Source organism: Leucoraja erinacea, chromosome 18, assembly GCF_028641065.1.
Source record: "Leucoraja erinacea ecotype New England chromosome 18, Leri_hhj_1, whole genome shotgun sequence".
In the NCBI taxonomy this organism is placed as follows: Eukaryota; Metazoa; Chordata; class Chondrichthyes; order Rajiformes; family Rajidae; genus Leucoraja; species Leucoraja erinaceus.
The window spans coordinates 16,658,624-16,682,394 of record NC_073394.1 but is presented as its reverse complement, the minus strand read 5'-3'; the positions used below and the strand labels follow the sequence as shown (position 1 = coordinate 16,682,394).

The window sequence follows — 23,771 nt, the reverse complement described above, 5'->3', positions numbered from 1 at the left end:
TGGCACCTCAAAAGATGCAACATTCTTACACGAGTGCTTCAAAGTGTGGTTTGAATTATGTTTGCTAATTTGCAGCAAGGCTTCAACCTTGTAAAACAGTCCTTGCTCTCCTATTTGTTGCTCATTTGCTGTGCACTGCAAAATTTGAACATGTGATAATTTCAGGTGACCCGAAACGTCACCCACCCACGTTCTCCAGGGATGATGCCTGAACCGCTGGGTTACTCCAGCATTTTGTGTCCACGTTTGGTATAAACCAATATCTGCAGTTTCTTGCTATTATCCATTTTCTCTGTCCTGGAACAATGTGGTACCCAGGTCTAATACCATAATTGAATGTAATTCCTCTCCAGCTCTGCATAGGCTATGTTGTTGAATTACTAAAGTATCAGATTTTAGCACAAGTACAAACTGTAAAAACTACTACAACTTCCAACTGATACATGTATAATTGATCCAATTGTACATTCCACCCTTTTGGTGCCTGCAGAGCATTGGTCCCAAATGCATTGCACATATTATGAGGAAAACAATGAACTTTACACTTCTAACCAAACACTGTTGCTACTGGAAAATGATTTATGGAACTCAAAATTATTTGACAATTGCAATAATAACACATATTAAAACTAATTTGTTCACTTGTGTGCCCTACAATTAGGTGGTAATATTTTGTTCATGTTCTCTTCTATGTTTTATCCTTTGTTTTAATCTCTTCACCAGTTTGTGACCATACATTTGCTTCAAGCCACTTAATCCCATTTTTAAATATTTTGTCAAAGTTAACCAATGCGCAAAATCAGTTTCATGGGTCACTCCAGAAGTATTTAAAAAAATAATTTGCTGAAATAATTTAAATCTAACTGTTAATTGCCATTCAATTTTCAAAGTAGTTGTTTCAAAGCAAAACAGTAAAACTCATTTGTTGTTACAAGCTTTATTCATGTCAGTGTTCAGTTTTTGCTTTTCTATGTGACATGGGAAATAAGTGATCTGTGGTGAGATTTAAGAACAGGGTGAGGTTATGTTTAGGTTTCAGCAATTTTCTGTAATGGTGGTTAATTGGTAGACCATTGGGCTTGTACTGTGGGAGGGTAGAAACATATTTCCTTTTGAACATTACCACATGTCGGATAAAAGACGTCTCAAGTTCCTTACGGTGGATCCTCCCTGATGCAATACATCATGATCCAGACATTCAATTGTGTGATCCATGCACTCTTCTGCATTTTGGAATTGATTTGTAGAGAACAATCTATCACATACCATAGTGCAACTGAAACTTTTAATTGCATTTTCCTTATACTTAATACACATGCCCTTGTCACGCAATAATGCTTCAAATCATTGTGCAAAACGCATGTTGACACCTGCCCTGCTACAATGAACCATTTCAATGTACTGGAGGAACAACATGGGTCACTCTCACAAAAGCAATTCCTGACAGAAGGACACAACTTTGCAATAATCGAGGAATATGATGACTATATATGTTGGAGAGTTAGAGTTAGGGTTGGCAACATCAATTAAATACCAATGAGCGATCTATGTTTTTTGGGTGAGCCCTGAGGAGCCATCTTGGTGAACGGCTGCTAGCCAGCAGCCGTCCGTTTTAATTCGTTTTTTTTAATAGTTTTTATCGAGTCCTGTTTTTTGTTTGTAGGGGATATGGACTTTTTAATGTGGGGGGTAGGTGTAAACTTTATTTCTAGCACCCTACCTGGTCGGTGTGGCAGCTTTTTCTCCGGGCTGCCCGTCGACCCGTCCTCGTGGCCTACCAGCGGGCTTGGAGCGCCGTTTCCTGGTGGGGACCGCCCAGCACCTCGGCTTCAGCGGCGGCACAGCGCTGGAGCACTATGTCGCGGAGTAGAGTGGAGCGGGCGATGCCTTGCCTGGGTCGCCGCGCTGGAGCTCTGGTGAGCTGGACCGCTGAGAGCAACACCTCCGGGCTGCGGGTCTGCGGAGCTGAGAGGCGGCGTGCGAAGAGGTGGCGCCGACTTTATCATCGGGAGCCTGGGAGCTCCAAACCGGCGCGGCCTTGTCGGCTTCGGCAGTCGCGGTCTTCAACCAGGAAGGGGCCGTTCCAGCTGGCCCAGCAGCCGAGAGGACTCTCCCGACGCCGGGGCAAGACCACCCGGTGAGAACGGCCAGGGACATCGGGCCTCCGTAGAGGCAATTGCGGTGGCCTCAATAGGCCTGACTTTTGGGGTGAACTTGGGGTGGGGACTGGACATTGTGCCTTCCCCCACAGTGGTATCCATTGTGGGGGGATGATTTTTTTGTCTAATGTAATCCTGTAAGTCTGTGTCCAAGATGGCTGCCGTGAAGAGAGAGTGGACGCTGGCGCGCTTTGGCTGCCGCTGCTCTCTCTTCACATTGTGTTTTTGATTTTCTGTTTTTGGATTGAATTCTGTTTTTAATTTGTGTCTCTGTGATGTCTTTATTACTTATTTTATTCTGATTATATGTTTTTATTCCTATTAATCTATGTAAGGTGTCCTTGAGATGTCTGAAAGGCGCCCATTAAATAAAATGTATTATTATTATTATTATCCTCTCTCTACCACCATGGTTTTGAAATCATTAGAAGACCAGATTGCCTGCTTCTTTATCCCGCTACTCTTCCAAAGTGGTCACTCCAATACTGTTCATCGATGTATCACATTGGTGGTGGTGTTACACTTGTTTTAACTCCAGCCTTCAACCAAAGTCCATTTACTGCGATGTACACAACTATGTAATTATACATATTTAACATGTTCTACAAAAGAAAAGATTGCAAAGTGCATCCTTGGCAATGCACAACAGGGTTTACATGATTCATGCCAACAAATTCCTTCTCAATCCCACCAGAACTAGTGTGGGGCTTCCACAGCATGTCACTTCAGTAGGTGTCTGCTCCCATACCTTACAAAGCATAGAAAAAATTAAGCGGCAACTTTTGCTATTTCCAGGCCAAAAATACAAAAATATCATAGCTCCAAATTAAATAGTTTAAGATTACAGAGAAGAGCAAACTCATTTTTGTAGGCAACAAATGCAAAAGTCTGGAAGGCTGCAACATTTTTTTGTTGAAACAAATATAATTGGATCAGGTGGTACACAGACCGATGTGCTAGAACCTCCAAAGTTACAAACCTAGTCACAATCTATGCTGAGCTGCTGATCTCAGAATTGGTAGGAATTGGAATGTATCACTCCTGGATTGGTGTGATGATTACTGTTTTCTGTTCTGTGATTACTCTGTTCTGTGCCATTGCTAAATATATATATTATTGCTCCAAGATGGCATTAGACTGTTCTGTGAATTTGAACACCCGAACACCACTCTGTTTCATTGTATGAACCATCACAGGCTGAGGGATATCAGAGAATTGCCCATTCTTTCATGATATGCAGAAAAATATTCTGGAGATAAGGCAAACAAAAATAAATGAAAGTTATTTTTGTTTTGTTATTCAACTCCAGGAATCAGGCTGCAGTTTTCAAGAGGTCAAATATAATCAACAGGAAAAGATTACAATGGGAAAGAAAAATAAACTTTAACCACATCGCTCTCAACTCACCGCAACCCTCCCATCTCAATAGTACACGGGAGGAAGGCAATAGTCTCTGGCTAGGAAACTTCTCTGATAGAGTGAACACATGTGGCAGAAGGGATAAGTTAGGATGGTTTAGTCATTTGTTGACAGCGTGGTTCCACTATACTGGTGCAAGTCCAGTAGGCGGGAATGCACACAGAGAGGAAAGGAAAAAAAGGATGGCAGGTAGAACTGGATCTGATAATATACAAGAAGAATGTGTATGTTATTCATAGGCAACAAATGCAAAAGTCTGGAAGGCTACAACATTTTTTTGTAGCAGACCTGCTACAAATAGGTTCTACAGCCCTGGAGAGGGGAGTGGGATAACAAAATAACTCAGCTAAAGTTCTCACTCCTGACTGGTATGAATTGAAGGGCTGCAGCAAAGATTCAGTAAACTGATTCCAGCTGGGGAAGGGGAAAATTCCAGTGTCGGGAAATGGCTCATTATCACTTTCATTCGTTGATAACTAGGTTTTCAATTGTAACACTAATACAAAGTGCACTGCGCCATCTGACTTCTACACAATCCAGCCCTAAATTTGGATGGAGGACGGGAGTTGGGGGGGGGGGGGAGAAGAGATTGTTGGCAATGAGAAGATGACAGAATGTATGAAATTGTACAATTGCACTCTGACAGAATTATACAAAAACACAAAGTACTGGAGTTACTCAGTGGGTCAGGCAATATCCGTGGAGAAAATATCTGAGGATATCCATGTAGTACAAGTGTAAGTGCAGAGTTAATATTAAATTTTGCCACACAGATCAGAGTTCTATGCTTAAATGCCAGCTAATCACAGCTGAAAAACAAAAAAGAATAATGTATTTGGCTTCTGCACCTCTAAGCAATGGTCTAGGAGATATTGATAGCCATGGAGACCTGGCATCAGCCAATTCTAACCATAGCATAAAAAGATACGAATATTGAGCACATTAGTATTTGATAAACAGCCTGCTTACCTTTCTTGATTTATTTAAATTCCTATATTTTATGCTCTTATAAATGCTAGGAATTTACCAGTTCATGAATTAACATCAGAATTAAAATAAAACAGCTCAGAAACGGATCAAAACCAACCCAACATTTTAACGTATTCATTTCTGGGATGAGTGAGCTGGCCGTGCAGTATAACACGCAGACGAATAGATGTCAATCCCATTGAACCTCAAAATGTTAAAGGGGAAATGAAGATATTTCACTGATAAAGGATTGTGAATGTTTAGAATGATTGACTCCAAGTTATGGGCATACATGATTCGTCCAAGATAGAAAAAGGATGAGGGAAGATTAAAGGTTTTTGGAGAGTGAGTAAGAGTTGAGGCCCAAGATCAGACCAATTGTAATCAGGGAAATGCAAGGCCTACTACCACGTGCATTTGTTATAATTTTAAAAAGCTTTAAAAAATACCCCTTTTTATATTTAAGAGTTTGAACTTGGTAAAGTTTGATAATAAATGTGAAAATGAGTTCAATTACATAATATAAGCACCTTAAATCACAATGTCAATCCACTGACAATTTGTAACTAGATTTGAATTCAGTCCAAGTTTTGAAACTATTTACTAGTTTGGGTACAATGCTCAGTTTGAAGCACTTGTGTCAAAAGATTCTAGCTTAAATTTTGTAAAAAAATGTTGGTCCCCGAGGATCTAATGTAAACAGGTGTAATTAGTGAAAAATTCAAGTGGTGATTAAAATTGGCCACATTTGCATGGACATTTATGATGTTCCAAGCACAATGTTTATGATATTAGGAGAAGTAGATGGAAACTTGAATTGTGCTCATGTTTGTGACCTTAAGTACCAAACTGACAACACCAAAATAACCATACACAAGAAAGATGGGAATTGAGTAGGTCCTTCAAGCCTGCACCGTTATACAATGTGTTCGTGAGGATCTGCCCCAGGCCTCAACTACTCTTCAGCGAGAACATCTCAACACCTACCATGTGATGCCACCTTTGAATCTTATATATTTTAAATAAAAATGCCTTATTATTCTTCCAAATTCTAAAGAATACAGATCTAACTATTTTTAGCCATCCATTATAGGCCAACCCTCCCAGCCCATGAATTAGCCTAGTAATATCTTCTGGCTTCTTCAGTATACCCTTTCTTCAAAAGGAAACAAAAACTGTGCATGTACTACAAGTATGGCCTCACTACAATTAAAGCAAAAATATTTAAGCTCCATCCTCCTAGCAATAACGTTTAATGTTCCATTTGCCTTTTTAATTATTTCCTACATCTGCAAAATAACCATGTCATGCACAGGAGAACCAAAATCCTTTGTCAACTGCTCATAGAAACATAGAAAATAGGCGAGTAGGCCATTCGGCCCTTTGAGCATGCACCGCCATTCAATATGATCATGGCTGATCATCCAACTCAGTATCCTTTGCAATGTATCTCTATTTAAATAATAATTTGCTTCCTATTGATGTTCATGACCATACAATTTCCCACATTAAACTCAATTTCCTTTTTTTTTTCACTTTATGTTTAATTTCATTTCATTTATATCATATTGCTGAGTTCAAATGTCCATATTACTATTTGCCCTCCCACCTACTTTTCAAGTCATCGGCAAACATGGACACTTTATACTTCTCTAACTTTAACAGGAAGAACATTATCAGGGAGAATCTCCAAGTCATTAAACAAATTCTTACTTACATCGGAAGACATAGCAGCAAACTGCACATTTACCCAAGCACATAAGTTTGTCTTATTCAACAGGTTTATTGACAGTAGTGGGGTATGTCCGCCATTTCTTCAGGAATATTTGTTAGCATGAAGCAAAATTCACAAGACTAGAAACAAATTAAAATGAGAAAAGGAGTGTGTTTTTAATTGCAGTAAGGTTGGGAGGAAGGGGTGAAGAGAACAGAGGAGGCATCTGTGAAGGGATGCAGTTCAGGTACGTCAAGTATCAGCAGCTTGAGAGGGAAATGAAATCAAAAGAACAAACTGAAACTGAAATATCCAGCAGAATATATATGCAGAGACAGAGAAAGGAGAGGCCAATATCACAATTGGCAACAAAGGTAATGATAATTGTAAGACACAAGAAACTGCAGAATTCGGTTTACAAAAAAAGGAAAACATGGATCAGTCCCGACCCAAAATGTCGCGATGTTTTTCCAGATGTGCTGCCTGACCCGCTGAGTTACTCCAGCAATTTTTGTCTTTTTTTGTAAATAAATTTTAATTGTGTTCCAAGTGCAGGAAGCAGCATTACCACATTCAGTCAGGGAATCAGCTGAGAGGGCAGGCCCGAATATTGTCACATGAAGACATGTCACATGAAGAGACAGACATGGCTTTGACCAATGCAAATTCCTACTGCTTTATCTTTAACATCTCCCTCCCACTCCTCTTTGATCTACCTGTAAATGGTTTGTACTGATGCACCAAGATCCATTCATTCTCTGGGCCTGTTGCAACAAGGAATCAGTACCAAATTCAACAATTTCAGGCAAGTGTATTTTTCTCTTTTCCACTCACCATAAATGTTTTGATTGAGAGATACTTCGCCCCACCAAGTTCTCGCCAATGATCGATCATCTGTTCACACTAGGTTACACAAAAAAGCTGGAGAAACTCAGCGGGTGCAGCAGCATCTATGGAGCGAAGGAAATAGGCAACGTTTCGGGCCGAAACCCTTCTTCAGACTGTTCACACTAGTTCTGTTATCTTATCTCAATTTCACATACATTCCATAGATACTAGGGACAATTTACAGAGCCAATTAACTTGCAAACCCGCACTTCTTTGGGATGTGGGAGGAAACCGGAGCACCTGGAAGAAATTCACGCGGTCACAGAACTTGTATACCGAACACAAGTATCACCGGAGGTCACGATCAAACCTGGGTTTCCGGCACTGTGAGAAAGCAGCTCTATCAGCTGCTCTACTCTTGTTGCATGCTTCAGTTGCAATTTTTTCCTTTTATTTCATTTTTGTCTCCGATTACTAGTTTTCGATGTTAACTTTGGTCTTTTGCCCCATCACTGGCATTTCTGCGGTTCTTTCTATTCTTCCCACTCTCTGTAACTTAAAACATTCTTCTTTCCGCATATGTCCAGTTTGATGAAGGCTCCACAATTAGAACCGTTGATACTGTTTCTGTCGCCACAAACACTCCCTGATCTACAGACTGCTTCCAGCATTTTGTATTTTGTTTCATATTTCCAGGTACCTAAACATTTTGCTCCAATTACTAAAAACACAGAATTAAGTATTTTATTTAAATAGAACATTTACATATACATTTGATTGCTCTACTGACTTAGCATGGTCTAAAAATCAAACTGCTTGAGGAACTCAGCGGGTCAGGCAGCATCTGTAGAGAGAAATGTACAGAGGGCGTTTTGATCAGAGAAAGCTGGTAGAGAAGGGCGAGGAGAAAGGGTGGAGCAAGAATTAGCATGTGATTGATGGATGCAGGTAGTACAGGTGGATTGGCAGAGTCAGGTGGGGATATAGTAACTAAGTCTGAAGATGATAAGTGGAGAAGACAAAGGGATGAGAATGGTGACATTCTATAAGGAATGAAGGTGGGGGTAAACTGTAGAACCAGGGGGAGAGATTGTGGATGCAAAGCGACAGGACAACATGGGAGAAGAAAAACAGGGAACATGAAGCTGGGTGGTTGGGGTTAAATGAGCTGATGGAGGAGGGAAAAGAACTGGGTGACACAGTACTGCCATCACCTTTACCTGGAAGAAAATTGACACACGTCAAATAATTTCTGTAATAAATTATTCCAACAGAAAATAAAGGATAGACCATGAGCACTGCACCCTGTATTTGGAATTTACTCGCATGTACAAATTTCTTATCATTGTGGAGAAACTCAGCATGTTGTATGAATAAGATCATGCATCAAACCCAGATGCTCTCACCCCAAACAACAGTGACACAAACCAGTCTTTGCCAGTTTTTACTATGCTGCTTTCAAACATCTGGAATGTGCTTTCTTTAATATCAACAACATTTTACTTTGCAAGAAGAAAGTCAAAACATTTTAGGGTTCTATCAATGAGCACAGAGTAAAAATAAAAAACATACTGTACATGAGCTCTCGTGCTGTGTTTATTTGATTCCGGGATGGGCTACATAAACCTGATTAAAGTAACGCCTCCAATTTAGTTAGTTACAATAATTTTGCTGTTCCACTTATAAAGCTAAAGCAAAACTGTAGGCTAATATATTGGGGAGGGGAGGGGTGGTAATGGTTAAGAACTATAGTTGGTTCTGTAATCTGGACAGTCTTTCAGCTGTGGAGGGAGGTCATTAGAATAGTTAAATTCTGTCCCCTTGTACTCCTTCAGGAAAGTGCAAAATCTTGACGAAACATACTACGAGCCACTGGTGCAAAATATAATGTGTGGGGCTGTCTGCAAGCAGCCAGCTCAGCACAGGATGTTACCTAACCTGGAACTATCCTGCTCACTGGAAAAAACTGTAATCTCAACTGAACCGCAATCTTCAATGTTGAGCTTTCAACTCCTACCAAACATCTGCATGGGTTAACAAGTGAAATGTTTCAGTAAAGTTCATCGCCAATCAACCAAAAGACTTCTTAGCAATAGTTTACCTTTCAGATCACATTTGCTGCTGTGCATCATGGTCAATATCAACAAAACCCAACTTGCATTTATTTAATATTTTAACATCCTTCACTGGCTCAAGGATGGGTGGCAGGGGAGAAAGAGATGAAAATAAACTTATTGAACAATGAATTAGTCATGTTGAGGGACAGAGGGGGGTGAACTTAACTTTTGTAAGAAATACAGGTTTAAATATGAAGAAATAAATTAAAAAAGAACATTTTATGAATGCTGTTTGAGCAAGTAGCAATGTAGACCATCAGGCAAAGACCTGATCATAAATTATAGGTCAAATGACTTCTTCCGCATTATTTTTTTATTGCTCCTTCTATTTAAATTATATATAGGCATGGTGTTGCCATGTGTACACCAGCTGTGAGTAATTCAATTTCTCTGCTGTACACGAAAAAGAAACAATTGTGGAACAATGAGGACAGAAACACTTGCAACGTGGATATACATCAGTTTTGCCATTCCCAACCTTGAATGCATATTGTTCATGCATAAAGATATTTAACTTACGTTTTTAATTACTGAAGGCACATTCATGTTGAAAAGAGGAGCTACTAAATCAGGGCCCATGTATGATATGCAATAACAGCCTAATGAATTACATCTTTATTGCTCTGACTGTATATATACTGTCTGGCAGTGAAAACTAACAGCATATTTGCACGTCGAATGAGGTTGACTTTAAATTAGCTTCCATCCCACATTATTCTCTTTTTTCAACTACTCTAGTTAAAAATGCTATGCCTTTTAATAAAGAAAAATGGTTCCACGTCCTTTTATACCATTTTCTACCATAGAATGCAAGTATAAAAACCAGATCCCAGGACTTTGACAATTATCATAGTCAATCCTGCTGGTTTAAGATGCTTAAAGAGCTGTCAAATGATTAATCCTAGACCTACATGGGAATCTTATATAATCTGTTAATAATTCCCCTGTGACTTCAACAAGGTTAAAAAAAAGTTTCAAAAATTTGAGACTGGAATTTGAAAATTTGATTCAGTAGTAACAAAGTCAAATATTTTGCAATATATCAGATGGTGGGTCGGGGAGAAGGAAAAAGGGGGGGGGTGAGTGAAATTAAGAGGTTCCATGCTTTGACCCAAGCCTTTGTCTCCCCTCCCGATATCTGTGTCATTGGCTCTGAAACAAATTACTTGAATTACCCTGACAAATGTTTACAATACACAATATACAAGTATTGTAACGTAAAAATGTAAGTTATCATTGTCATTGCTTCAACTAAGGAGGAAACTATTTACAACATTTCAAAATGATCCAACTCGATGTCTGTGGGTCTTTGGGATAAACTGATTTTAATTGATCAGACAACAATTATGCAATTAAAGTAATAGAAATTAAAATAATTTACCTTCCAGGTTACCTGATGTAAACTTAACTGTTTACATCAGAGTTCCAATAAATAGGATGAGGCAGTAGAATATTCAAGATCACATTATACTTTTGCTATTTATTTTACTTTGAAAATATTCTATTTTGTAAGGCAAGATACCATACGAGTAATTTTGTTTTGTATTCTAGGAACCATACCACTTCTAAAAACAAACTTGGTCATCAGTTTTAGCTTGAATTATTCAATTTGTCAGCTTAGTTTTGTCATGGATTGAGACCATGAACAAGATGTATTACTCCCATTGCAAAATTTAATGTTAGAAACACGCACTAAGTGCCCTGTGACTTAGTATTTCATTAACTTTAAACATAAAGTAAAGTTCCAGTTCCAGTTGATAAATATGCTAGTGTAAGCCACATTTTGTACCAGTACAAACTATTGAGAACAAATTCAAGCTGTAAACTTTTATCATTTATGGAAAGCATTTTACCTTTGTGATGCAACCACTGTCCTATCAGAAAGGACTAAAAGTGATAATAGAATGACTGATGATCATTATACTATTCTGATCCATCATAGAGAGGTTCCAGATACCCCACAGCATACCTTTTGATTGTGCGATCTGCGTCGGAGCAAAGTTTATTTTTGGCTTGCTAAAATGTCCAGTATTTGCTCTATTTTGTTCCCTTCCACTATGGTGTTGGGCATGGGCTTACGTTTATTAAACTAATGTTATGCAGCTTTTATCACTATTACAGCAAATTAGCACGATTTCTGTAAGATAAGCATACAGAATAGAACTTGCATTATAGACCTCATTTCTGAAAAGTTCTTAAATTACTAGATTGGTTGTGAAGAATTTAATGTAAGTTAGCAAATTTGGTGGTCAATTTTGGAATTACAAGGTCCAATAAACAGCAATGGGATAATAACCAGATAATCCAGTTTTATTTTTCCCTACAGTAATGCTGATTATGTGATAAATGTGGACAACCTGCGCGTTCCTTCCAGAAAATTGTCACGGGCTCTTTTCTATCAAAGAATAGAAATTAGGCCAGTTTATCACAGCATCACAGTGTAGTGTTTCCACAATGCAGCAATGTGTTATCCTAGAATAAACACGTCGGTGGGGGGGGGGTTACCCGAGTGGAATATGAAGTGCTGTTCCTCCAATTTGCGTGTGGCCTCACTCTAGCAATGGAGGCTGCCCAGGACAGAAAGATCAGTATGGGAATGAGAAGTGGACTTAAAATCTAAATGGTGGCCGATTAGGAAAAGGGGAGATGCAGCAAGACCTGGGTGTCATGGTACACCAGTCATTGAAAGTGGGCATGCAGGTGCAGCAGGCAGTGAAGAAAGCGAATGGTATGTTAACTTTCATAGCAAAAGGATTTGAGTATAGGAGCAGGGAGGTTCTACTGCAGTTGTACAGGGTCTTGGTGAGACCACACCTGGAGTATTGCGTACAGTTTTGGTCTCCAAATCTGAGGAAGGACATTATTGCCATAGAGGGAGTGCAGAGAAGGTTCACCAGACTGATTCCTGGGATGTCAGGACTGTTTTATGAAGAAAGACTGGATAGACTTGGTTTATACTCTCTAGAATTTAGGAGATTGAGAGGGGATCTTATAGAAACTTACAAAATTCTTGAGGGGTTGGACAGGCTAGATGCAGGAAGATTGTTCCCGATGTTGGGGAAGAACAGGACAAGGGGGTCGCAGCTTAAGGATAAGGGGGAAATCCTTTAAAACCGAGATGAGAAAAACTTTTTTCACACAGTGGTGAATATCTGGAACTCTCTGCCACAGAGGGTAGTTGAGGCCAGTTCATTGGCTATATTTAAGAGGGAGTTAGATGTGGCCCTTGTGGCTAAGGGGATCAGAGGGTATGGAGAGAAGGCAGGTACGGGATACTGAGTTGGATGATCAGCCATGATCATATTGAATGGCGGTGTAGGCTCGAAGGGCCGAATGGCCTACTCCTGCACCTAATTTCTATGTTTCTATATTAGCAGCCAGGAGATCGAGTAGGACTTGTCGGTGTTGTTTAAGATGGTGCATGTTAAAAGTAATTTTGGTCTTTCTATTCTACTATAAAAATATTCAGAAGTTCCTAAGTCATAGGAGCGGATCGGGTTTTCTCTGTCATTCAATCATGGCTGATCGAGCTTTCCCTCTCATCCCCATTCTCCTGTCTTCTTTCCGTAACCTTTGTCACCCTTACTTATCAAGAACCTGTCAATCTCTGCTTTAAAAATACCTAATGACTTGGCTTCCACTTCCCCAGATTCACCACCCTCTGGCTAAAGAACTTCCTCCTCATCTCCATTCTTAAGGTACGTCCTCTGTTCTGAGGTCGTGTCCTCTGGTCTTAGCCCTCCCACTTGTGGAAATATCCTCCCCACTTCCACTCTGTATAGGCCTTCCAGCATTCTGTAAGTTTCAGAGGTCCCCCCTCATTCTTCTAAATTCCAGCAAGTAAAGACCAAGCCAAACATTAACCCATACATCACTGGGATCATTTTTGTCAATCTCCTCTGGACCCTCTCCAGTGTCAGCATACCCCTCCACAGATATGGAGCCTAAAACTGCTCACAATGCTCCAAATATGGTCCGCCCATTGCCTCATAAAGCCTCAGCATTACATCCTTGCTTTTATATTTTAGTCATCTCAAAATAACTTTTGTCAGCGCTGTTTATGTGGCGACTATTTGCATATCTTGGGTATGCAAGCAAAGGATTTCACTGTGCCTTGTCACATGCGACAATAAAGTATTCCATAAAGTATTCCATTCCAATTCCATCATTTAAATCATTAATTTACAACATGAAAAGTAGCAGACCCCTGCAGATCACCACTAGTCACTGAGAGCCAACCAGAAAAAGCTCCATTAATTCCCACTCTTTGCCTTCTGCTATTCACCCATTCACCCAATTTACAATGCATGCTATCATCTTCCATCTAATACCATGGGCTCTCATCTTGTTTAGCAGTCTCATGTGCGGCACTTTATCAAAGGCCCTCTGAAAATCCAAGTAAGCAACATCCACAAACTTCTTGCTATTAACTTCCTCAAAGAATTCCAACTGATTGGTCAGGCAAGATCACCCCATCACAAAACCACGCTGACTTTGGCCTATTTTATCATGTGCTTCAAAGTACTCTGAAACCTCATCCTTAAACTTGAACTCTAAATCCTTACCTACCGCTGAAGTCAGGTTAACCATCCTATAGTTTCCCCTCTTTTGCCTCGTTCCCTTCTTGAACAGCGGAGTAACATCTGCAATTTTCCAATCCTCTGGAACCACTCCTGATTCTAGTCATTCTTGAAAGATCACAATTAGTGCCTCCACAATCCACAAAGCTACCTCTTTCAAAACCCTGGACTATAGTCCATCTGGTCCCTTTCAGTTATTCACTTTTTACATGTTCTATTTTGGTGCTTGAAGTCACAATAGAAAAAATATGGGTCTGTCCCTACATCTGACAAAATACAAACTGCCTGTCTTTTCAAACAATGGTGCTTTTGTATCGCATGCAACATTGTCCCAGTCCCTGAAACAAATGAACTCAAAAAATGTTTTGTCAAAGACAAACCGCTCATATCTCAGATGTAGTTATTTTATACACTAATTGTCTAAATCACAAAGCCCTCTTCATCAGCCTGATCATATTTATTGTAGCTGATCTCACTTTAATGTTAATTCCAGTAAAATTACAGGCAATTCTAACCAGTGAGCAAGTATTCACCTCGCACTGGGTTGGTATGACTATATTACATTTCTCCTTGATCACACAGGTCTAAGGGGAAGGGTCAAAGTTAATGTTTATGAATAAAATGTGCTATGGTAGATTTAAGTGTACAGAAAGTATTGTTGACGCTCAACATGGACAATAAACTAAAGGGATCTCTACGTTTGGCTCTCTCTACAACTCTAGGAATTGGAATTTTTCAGAAGTAATTTCTCTTGACTATTATCTGGAATTATTCTGTTGTTACTTGTTCTTTAAGTTTTTAATTAATGTAACAACATCAAGCTCCAGTTTATTTGCTTGATTCTTCATATTGACTTGAAGAATTGCCAAAATTAGACACATTTATTGCCAATGGTTTTTGCCAACATATAATAAAATTATTATGGCCATACACATGTTTTAATTCTGAAGTAACACCAGTTTACACTTTTTGAGAGGAAGAGTGAATATTGGGCAAATATCAGGAAGCTGATTTTTGCAAATAGTTTATGTGAGTACGAAATAAATTGACTCTTGTTTAGGAAATAGATATTTCAAAAACTTCAGCTCAGTTGATTTTTAAATACATAGCAAGAGACCCCTCAAAGTCCTATAATTTAAATAGAGTAACACTACTGCTCAGCCTATGATAGCAAATGGCAGTTTCACAGACATAATTACCACGTTTTTCTCTTAATCCAAGCTTGATACTGTAAGCCAATCAGTTTAAACCTCAACGAGATTGAATACTGATAAGCAGAAATATTTAATCAACCCTTCAATTCTGTGGTAACAAGGGATGAAATTTCCCAGCTTTTTTTTTTAATGGAAGAAATTGGAGAAAAGTCCTGTGAATTAATTAATCCATTTGTTCAGCTGTAGTCTAAAACTCTGTAGTTGCTGTTGTTGAAATGATGACATTTTGGAATTAATAGTCACATCTCTGAAATTCTCTCATCCATCATCATTTTACTTTTGGAAAGTTTTAACAACGTTATTATAGCAATCCATCTGCTTTTATTCCGATTTTTAAACTAGATACAACTCAAAAAAAAATCACTGCCCCTTTGAATGTACATTTTTAAGACTAACATAAATCATTGACTACTGAACTGTGTGACTTTAATCAGTTTCAAATTTCCTGAAGAGAAAAAAAATACCGATCCCACTAGAAGCACACAAGCTTGTCTTCTACTTAATAATGGACTGAAAATATAATGAAAGTACAATTTAATTTTATTTTTAGCATACAGCTATGATTAATTCTATTTAATAGCACCATTTAATTATGTTCCCTTTAGTAATCAGTATTCTGTTTCAGAGCACAATACCAACAAATATTTTATAATATAAAAAGCCCATACATTGTTTTTTTTGTCACGTTGTGAAATATGATATTTGTTATATTGCCTTGATAAATAGTCTTTCAGGACATAAGGAGCAAATGCGACCAGCAGTAATCAAAAGTTTAAACTAAATGTTTACATTGTAATGTTTCATATTATACCATCATATTAGAATTGATATGTTATATTATTTAATAAACCTACAATTCTTTTTATCACCTCTCACACATTCAATGTCACCTGTAACAACAATTAAAATGGCCCTGAAACTTAAGCAGAGGTACCTGATTTGCACGCTTCTTATTTCAAGGAAAACCTCACTGTAAGGAGAGGTAGAGCACTGCCAATATAGAGAACTCACCACAAATCTCCCACAACAATTAAAAAAAACAAAACAAATACAGGTTGCGAACAATAATTAAATACTAATCCTCAGGTCCACAACTCCCAACAGAGAAAGATTCCAGTAACAGCTGATGCCATCTCTGGGTCTTGCAAGGGTGCATGCCCCTGGGGAGCCACAATTTTAATTTATTGTGGATTATTTTGGAGGTTTATTTCAAATTGGAAATGATACAAGAATGTTCTCTGCTTGCCAACTGTGCACAGAATGGAATTGCATCTCTTTTCTCTGTGGACACGCTCCTTTGCAAGAGTTAGGACCTCCAACTCAATTCTCCATACGTTTATTATTTTACCAAATACAAACGGTGTCACACTGCTTATCTGTGTATAATCTAATATTACCATTTTCATCTATCTGTTTGCTTTGCACGTTAGACCTTAGCCTTTTGCAAAGGTGTTGAAATAAAACTAGCAAGAGAAAAACACGCGATTTACTCAGGTATGAGATTTCTTCTTAAAACCCACATATTTTCACTGCCAAAAAAAATCAATTAAACATACTTTACAACTGAAGTTTTACTCTCTTCTACTGAATAACATTCTTTGATCTTTCCCAGAGATGGTCCTCTATGTTTTAACGTCTTCCTCTACAGTTTTATCATTTTCACCATTTAACATGAAAGTGCAAGTGAATAGACTGAATTAGCAACACTTCAAAAGGGTTTTATCCCTCTCTCCTTACCATTTGCATTCTTGCCACAGATAAGATGTTCATATGGCTGCAGGACTCCCCAAAGTTCAGCGTCATTGTTGATGCACATCTCCAGCATTTCAGTCAACAACTCATGCCTGCTGTCATGCATGCCTCCGCTTCCTCCTTCGGAACCATGCCCGGCTGCTACTCTGATCCCAATCTCTTCCAGCAGACTCTCCATGCAGGCAGCCAAAGAGATAGCAGCATACTCATGGATGCGGACTGAAACTCTTGTGTCCACCATCCATCTAAAGAAGCGTCCCACTGAGAAAGTAAGGCCACACCTGAAAGCATTGATAAAAGCGACATTAACACATGTCCAAATCAGATCAGCAAGGAATAAAGATGGCAGAACTCCAAAAGGGCATGTCATTCAACTACCAGAAATGATTTCAGTTCTGGAAACTTGCCCATTTTCCTTCAATATATATTCTGCTTTTCAATACAGCATTTACACTATCTCATAAAACCACCAAACAACAGAAAATTTACAACATAAGAGGTAATCTGCTGTGCAAATCAGAAAAGAAGCTACCAATCTGAAGAAGGATCTCGAACCCGAAATGTCACCCATTCCTTCTCTCCAGAGTTGCTGCCAGTCCCGCATTTTTGCGTCTATCTTCAGTTACCAATCTAATCCCATTTCAAGCACTAGGTATACAATTATTTTCAGTGAGTCAACTGGAGAACCACATCAACTACTGGGTGAAGACATAGCTCTTTGTCTCCTCCCTAATCTAGGTTATGACCCTTCTCCCAAGGTAAATTGATCATTCTGACTTAGCTTCCTATCCTCATAACTACAATCTTTCAGTCCTGGCAGTATTTTCATAATCTTCTCTTCACCCTCTGTAGTGCATATTTGCTGCACAGAACTGCACACTGTACTCAAATTGTGGCTTAACACATGTTTTACAGATCCAGCATAACTCCTATCCTTATATTCTTTGCCTCAGCAAATCCAGAATATATATATATATATATATATATATATATATATATTATTTTTTTTTTTTTAAACCATCTCATCCACTGGGTTTTAGGATCCATGGACACAAATACTCCAAGATCCCCCTGTTGCTCCAGACCAATTAATATCCTCCAATTTATCTTCCCGTGTCTCAGCAAATCACATTCTCACTTTTCTTTGGATTAAATTCCATTTGCCATTTTTCTACCCTATAAGATCTTTCTACAATCTAAAGCTCCCTTCCTAATGTCAAGGAGAATTTTGGTATCATTTGCAGACTTCTTTATCATGGTCCTATACTTAGGTCTGAATCATTAAAGTATATTCCAAACACCAAATGACTGGGTACCACGTTGAAAATCACTGGTAACAGAATTCCAATTACTAAATCAACAATTACCTGTTGCTTCCTATCATAGATCCATTGTTGGATTCAATCCACCACTCTTATATAAGATCCCCTGGTCTTTTACATTTTGATCAGGTAGCCACATGGAATATTATCAAAGACCCTATAAAATTCCAAGTGGCTATGTTAAACACACTGGCATCACTGACCCTCTGTTCATGGCTGAACCTGAATAATAGTGTTGGAATTAAATATCAACACTGGGTACTGATGGAAATACTGAGTAATCAAATTCACTATAATTAAGAAATTAGCACTAAAAAAAATAAGACATCTACATGACTCAATAATTCTCACTCTATGGCTTTAAAGGAAGTAGTTACTAACATTGAAGGCTGAAGTTGGAGCATCCATAACATTCTTTTGATCTGGGAGCTTTGCCTTTAGATTGTAAATCTGTGCCCATTACTTTGTTATTAAGCAGTGTTAATGGAAGCATAAAATTACAAGATATTACTTGAAGTGAAAAGGCAAGATTTTGGCACGGGCATTTTTAATGTTTGCAAATATAGGATCATCCACTTTACATCTAAAAGTATTTTGCAAATATTAAAGATCTAGAAACAATGCAGGCTGAAATTTATTTGGGGTTCATGTATATAGGTCAGGCACAATTATAGAAAATAATCAAAGGGGCTAACAAAATGCTGACCTTTATATCAACAGAACTTCTTTAGAAGTAAATAAATTAATGCTGCAGCTTTACAAGTTCCAGTTAGATGACTACTGGGAAACCATTGCAAGCTGAAAGCACCACATGTGGATATTTAATCTGAAAATTCTGGAAATATTGAGTAAGTCATGCAGCATCTGTGGAAGGTGAAACATAATTATTGCATGACTTGTTAAGCATTTCTAGCATTCTCAATTTTTTTTTTCAGATTTTCAGACAACCCAAAATTCCACCGACCCTGGTTGTGTGGCAATAAATTCTATCAATCAATTCTATCAATATGCAGTTTTATTGATTTTTAATTAGGAAATGTAATAGAAGTGTTGATGCCCAGAACAAGAATCATACCTGGACACCCTTAAATTACTTTGGATATACTAAACAAACTAGGATTGCACTTCCTGGAATTTCAATTATTAATAGGTGTAAACTGTAAGCTGCGCAGGACAAGAGGATTTTTCCCATTGATTAAAGATAAAAGTGTTATTCGTGTTTAAAAAATGTTGAGATTCTCTCTTCTGAAGGCCACACCCCTTCCGGAGGGGACTATAAAACCCGGAAGGGTGGAGGTGCCTCAGTTCTCTGCAAGATGGGGGAGTGAGAGGTCGCAATTCTCAGTCTGAGCTGTGAATAACACTGAACACATGTCCACTAAACTGTGAGTGGTTTTACTGACCTGTCAGTGCCCTTAATGTGGTTTGAAAATGTAGTTTGAAAATGCAAAAGTGTGTTTTGGTTTGAAAGTGCTAAAGCAAGCTGCCTTTCCTTTGGTTTTGAAAGTGCTAAAACAAGCTGCCTTGCCTTTGGTTTTGAAAGTGCTAAAGCGAGCTGCCGTGCCTTTGGTTTTGAAAGTGCTAAAGCGAGCTGCCTTGCCTTTGGTTTTGAAAGTGCTAAAGCGAGCTGCCTTGCCATTGGTTTTGAAAGAACTAAAGCGAGCTGCCTTGCCTTTGGTTTTTAAAGTGCTAAAGCGAGCTGCCTTGCCTTTTATATAATTAAAAGTCTAATCTTGACCACTTCCTGTTTGCGCTTTATATTGATTTTAGTAAAAACGCTACCAGGTACGGCTGTGATTTTTGGCCATCTTACTCAGAGTCCCCCTCCAATCATCAGGTGCTGAGGATTTTTCCCATCGATGAAAAATAAAAGAGTTATCAGTGTTTAAAAAATGTTGAGATTCTCTCTCCTGTCAATCATGCCATGAAGACCATGCCCCTTCTGGTGAGAGGGGTAGGGACTATAAAACTCGGAAGTGTGGGCGTGGCTCAGTCTCTGCAAGATGGGGGAGGGAGAGGTCACGACTCGCTGTCTTTAGCGGCCTTGCACCCTGCTTGAAATGGTATGAAACTGCATTTGAATTTGGCGGCCTTGCACCCTGCTTGAAATGGAATTTCAAGGAATAGCCGTGAGTCAACTGCGAGCCCACCAGCCGTGAGTGAGTGAGCTGCCAGCACAACAGGCTTGAGTGACTGAGCCGCCAGCCCAAGAATCCATTTGGCCCGCAATGTGCATACTAGCCCCCCCCCCACTGGCCACCAATATTCGAATTGATGGAGAGGTGGAATATTGCGTTGGGGGACCAGCCCTCCCGTGTGATGCTGGGACCCAACAGGTCCCACTTAGACTAGTATGTTTTATAAATTGAAATTGATTTTGAAAAACATCTTTGACAAATGGAAAGCAAAATATTTTGCTGCTACATGAAAAACATAAAAAAAACATTTATCTTGTTGATAGTTACACCAGTCTGCACACATGATTACAACAATGTTTTACTAAAAGATAACTGTGGCAATATGGATAACTCATGCTGAGCTACTGAAGTAGAATCCTAAAAATGTGTTCCACTAAACTATTTTTTTTTTGTACTATTGTAAAACACATTATTTTTCCAAAATGCTGTCTTAAAATTGTATAAGAAGGAACTGCAGATGCTGGAAAATCGAAGGTAGACAAAAATGCTGGAGTAACTCAGCGGGTGAGGCAGCATCTATGGAGCGAAGGAAATTGGCAACCTTTCAGGTCAAAACCCTTCTTCAGACTTAAAATTGTAACGGTTCATTATGAACAACATCATAATGGGATGTTTTTCTAGGTAAATTGCAAATAAATAATATATTTGGTCTGTTAAATACATTTCACGTACTACTCTCTCAATATTATGCCACCATCATCTACATTGTGTTGTGGCATAGAACTAATGGGATCAAAACAATTTCATAATATAACATCCGGCAGTCAGTGAATCTCTCTACATTGTCAATGAGTTAACTATAAGTGAATTAGCATCAATGCAATCTAGCTAATATTGGTAAATGCAGAGAATACATTTACCCTGAAAGCTTTTATAATATGAGTGATTAAACAAAATCATGATTCAAGAACCATCCATGCTTAACATATAATATGAATTAAATGTTTTGATTAGAAAGAAAAAATTAAAAACTGATATTTTCGAAAATTCCCCCCTCAAAAAAAAAATCAGTACCAGCCACAAGCATGAATTATGCTGAGTTTCTATTATCATTCATTATGCCACACTATTTTCAAAATGCACTTAAGGCATTAATGACCAAAGTCATTTGTTGTGAGACAGGCTGATCGATGGCGGGACAGTGATGGTGTTTGAGAAGGTGGTAAAGTCTAATTAGTACAATATAGGATAATTACGAATTTTTAACTTCAATCAAAACCTTACTCGCAAATAACTTCAGAAACCAAAATCTACCGGACAAATGATCACGTGCAGTTAGTGAGTTGGATTTCAGTTGCTCAATTCTGAATCAGTTCTGTGTACAGTTCAGGTCGCCCCATTACAAGAATGACATGGAGGCTTTAGAAGGATGCAGAAGGGGTTTACCAGAATGTTGCCTGGATTAGAGGGTATCAACTACAAAGGAGATTTGGACGACCTTGGGTTTATTTTCTCTGGAGCATTGGAGGCTGAGGGGAGACTTGTTAGGTGTGTACAATTATGAGGGCATACATAACGTAGATAGTCAGAACCTTTTTCACAGGTTAACAATGTCAAAGATGAATGGGCATCATTTTAGGGTGAGAGAAGTAAGCTTTAAAGGAGAAGTGAGGGGCAATTTCTTTACACAGAGCAGTGTGTGTCTGGAACAGGCTGCTATGGGTGGCACAGTGGAGGCATATATGAAATTGGCATTTAAGAGGCTTTTGGAAGGGCAAATGGAGGGATATGGATCATTAGCGGGCAGAGAAGATTAGTTTAACATGGCATCATGTTCTGCTTGGACATTGTGGGCTGAAGGCCCTGTTCCTGAGCTGTACTTTTCTATGTTCTAGTTTTAACACCTTTAAAACATAATCTTCAAAGTATAGGGTTTCATGTGGGCAACTGAACAGTTTCCATTGTCATTGCCAGCTTTTAAAACTGTCAAGGGTAGCAAGGCTAGTTTGAGCTGTAAAGATTCCTCTTATCTGTCCAATCTGCAGTTTCACCTTGGAATAAACACACCTTGTACACCAATGTAAAACATCCAAATTGCACACCAACTTTCTTTGTGCCTCAATGAGGGGACTCATTTAGTTTTAAATATGTGCTGTGTGAGAAACTGGGATCAATGTGCCCTCCTCAGTTCACCAGGATCTTTGCAGCATGCAGTGATTGTGCATAGACCTAATATATGCACTGCAAGCACGTCTGGCTGACTTAACCGTACCCACTCGTAACAATATTTAAACTTACGTTCAGCTTGTTTATTCGACATATACAAAATAATACACTAGGTACCTGGAGCTCTTGCTTTTCCTCAGCCTATCGCCGGCGCTCATGTTGTACAGGGAGAGGGCTTTAACTGAGGCAGAGATGCAGCTTTCGGACAGGGACCAGGACAGGACTAGTCTGATGGCGCTCTGGACCTCGAATTTGGTGCACTTGCAGTGCACGACACTCAGTCGCTGCGCCTCCCGTGAGATCCTGATCAAAGCTCTCCTCAACAAGAAGGACAATTTCCTGATAGCATCCTGAGAGAAGAGTTTTCCACACTCTCCTGGTCTCCCTTTCTTCAGAATCTGTCCAATGTCGTCGTCGCTCCATGGGAATTCCTCCAGCTCCGGGAGCCGGGGGCATTTAAAGAAGATGTCGTTGATCTCCGGGTCCTCCGGCAGCACTGTGTTGACGGTATCCCAACTGTTATTACGGCTATTCATGGAGCCAGAAAGATACCACCAGTTCCCTCTGTTGTGGGCTGCTTGGAAGGCTTGAGAGTTCGACCTGGAGGAGAGGCTGAGAGATCTGCAAGAATCCCCTGCCCCATAACCCGAGTCCAATGTCAGATCTTCCAGCGTCTTCAAGGTGGAGTTGTACAATCCCGCCATTGTGTGAGGCGCGCAGCTTGGAACAGCCTGCACACGTCCAAGCCAAGTCAGTGCAGATGGGGTGCTGTCCAACTCTTCAAGACATAAAGCACAGCGAGCGTCCTGACACTGTGATCCGGGCGGAGATGAGCCGTGCAACCTTTCTTCAGTCTGCAACTCCTCTCCTGATAACGGTTCTTTAATTATCCGAAACAGCGAACTCCTCCAAACTTCACCATCCGCTCACTTCTGCGAGTCCGTGAAAAATATCAGTGGGAGGGCGAGAAAAAAACTTTCACTTGTCATCTGCGGTGCCCTATGATTTTTAAATATAAACCGAAAAGACTGAAAACCGTGACTCCGCCTTCTGTGCAACTTGCGGCCCCTTTAACTCTCTTCGCCGAACTTCTGCTGCTCGCAACTGCAAGTGCGGAAATCTGTGGGGGGGGGGTTCTCTTCTCTCTAGTTCCAAAAACTATAGGTGTTTTTTTTTGTGTGAGAAGTTATTGTATTTTCCCCAAGAATCGGCGCCGGTATCCTTGCAAAGGGCGTGCTGTGTGTGTATATATACACCGTTTAGTTCATAACTGGGCATCAAACGGCGTGTGCGGCGCTCGCTCCGCCGGCTGTCCGCTGCTCGAGCCCTGTTG

The 23,771-nt window shown here is 39.4% G+C and overlaps 1 protein-coding gene across 1 annotated transcript in view; it reads right to left on the bottom strand.

Annotated features, from left to right (window-relative positions):
* abtb2b (ankyrin repeat and BTB (POZ) domain containing 2b) overlaps positions 1-23,722 on the bottom strand; it is a 190,703-nt gene extending 166,981 nt beyond the window's left edge. Inside the window, exons 1-2 of the mRNA XM_055649391.1 lie at positions 22,556-23,722; positions 16,738-17,033 (exon numbers count right to left, since the gene is read on the bottom strand). Coding sequence (XP_055505366.1) covers positions 16,738-17,033; positions 22,556-23,142 — 883 coding nt within the window. The 5' untranslated portion in view covers positions 23,143-23,722. The remainder of the gene's footprint in view (positions 1-16,737; positions 17,034-22,555) is intronic.
* Positions 23,723-23,771: the final 49 nt, after the last annotated feature.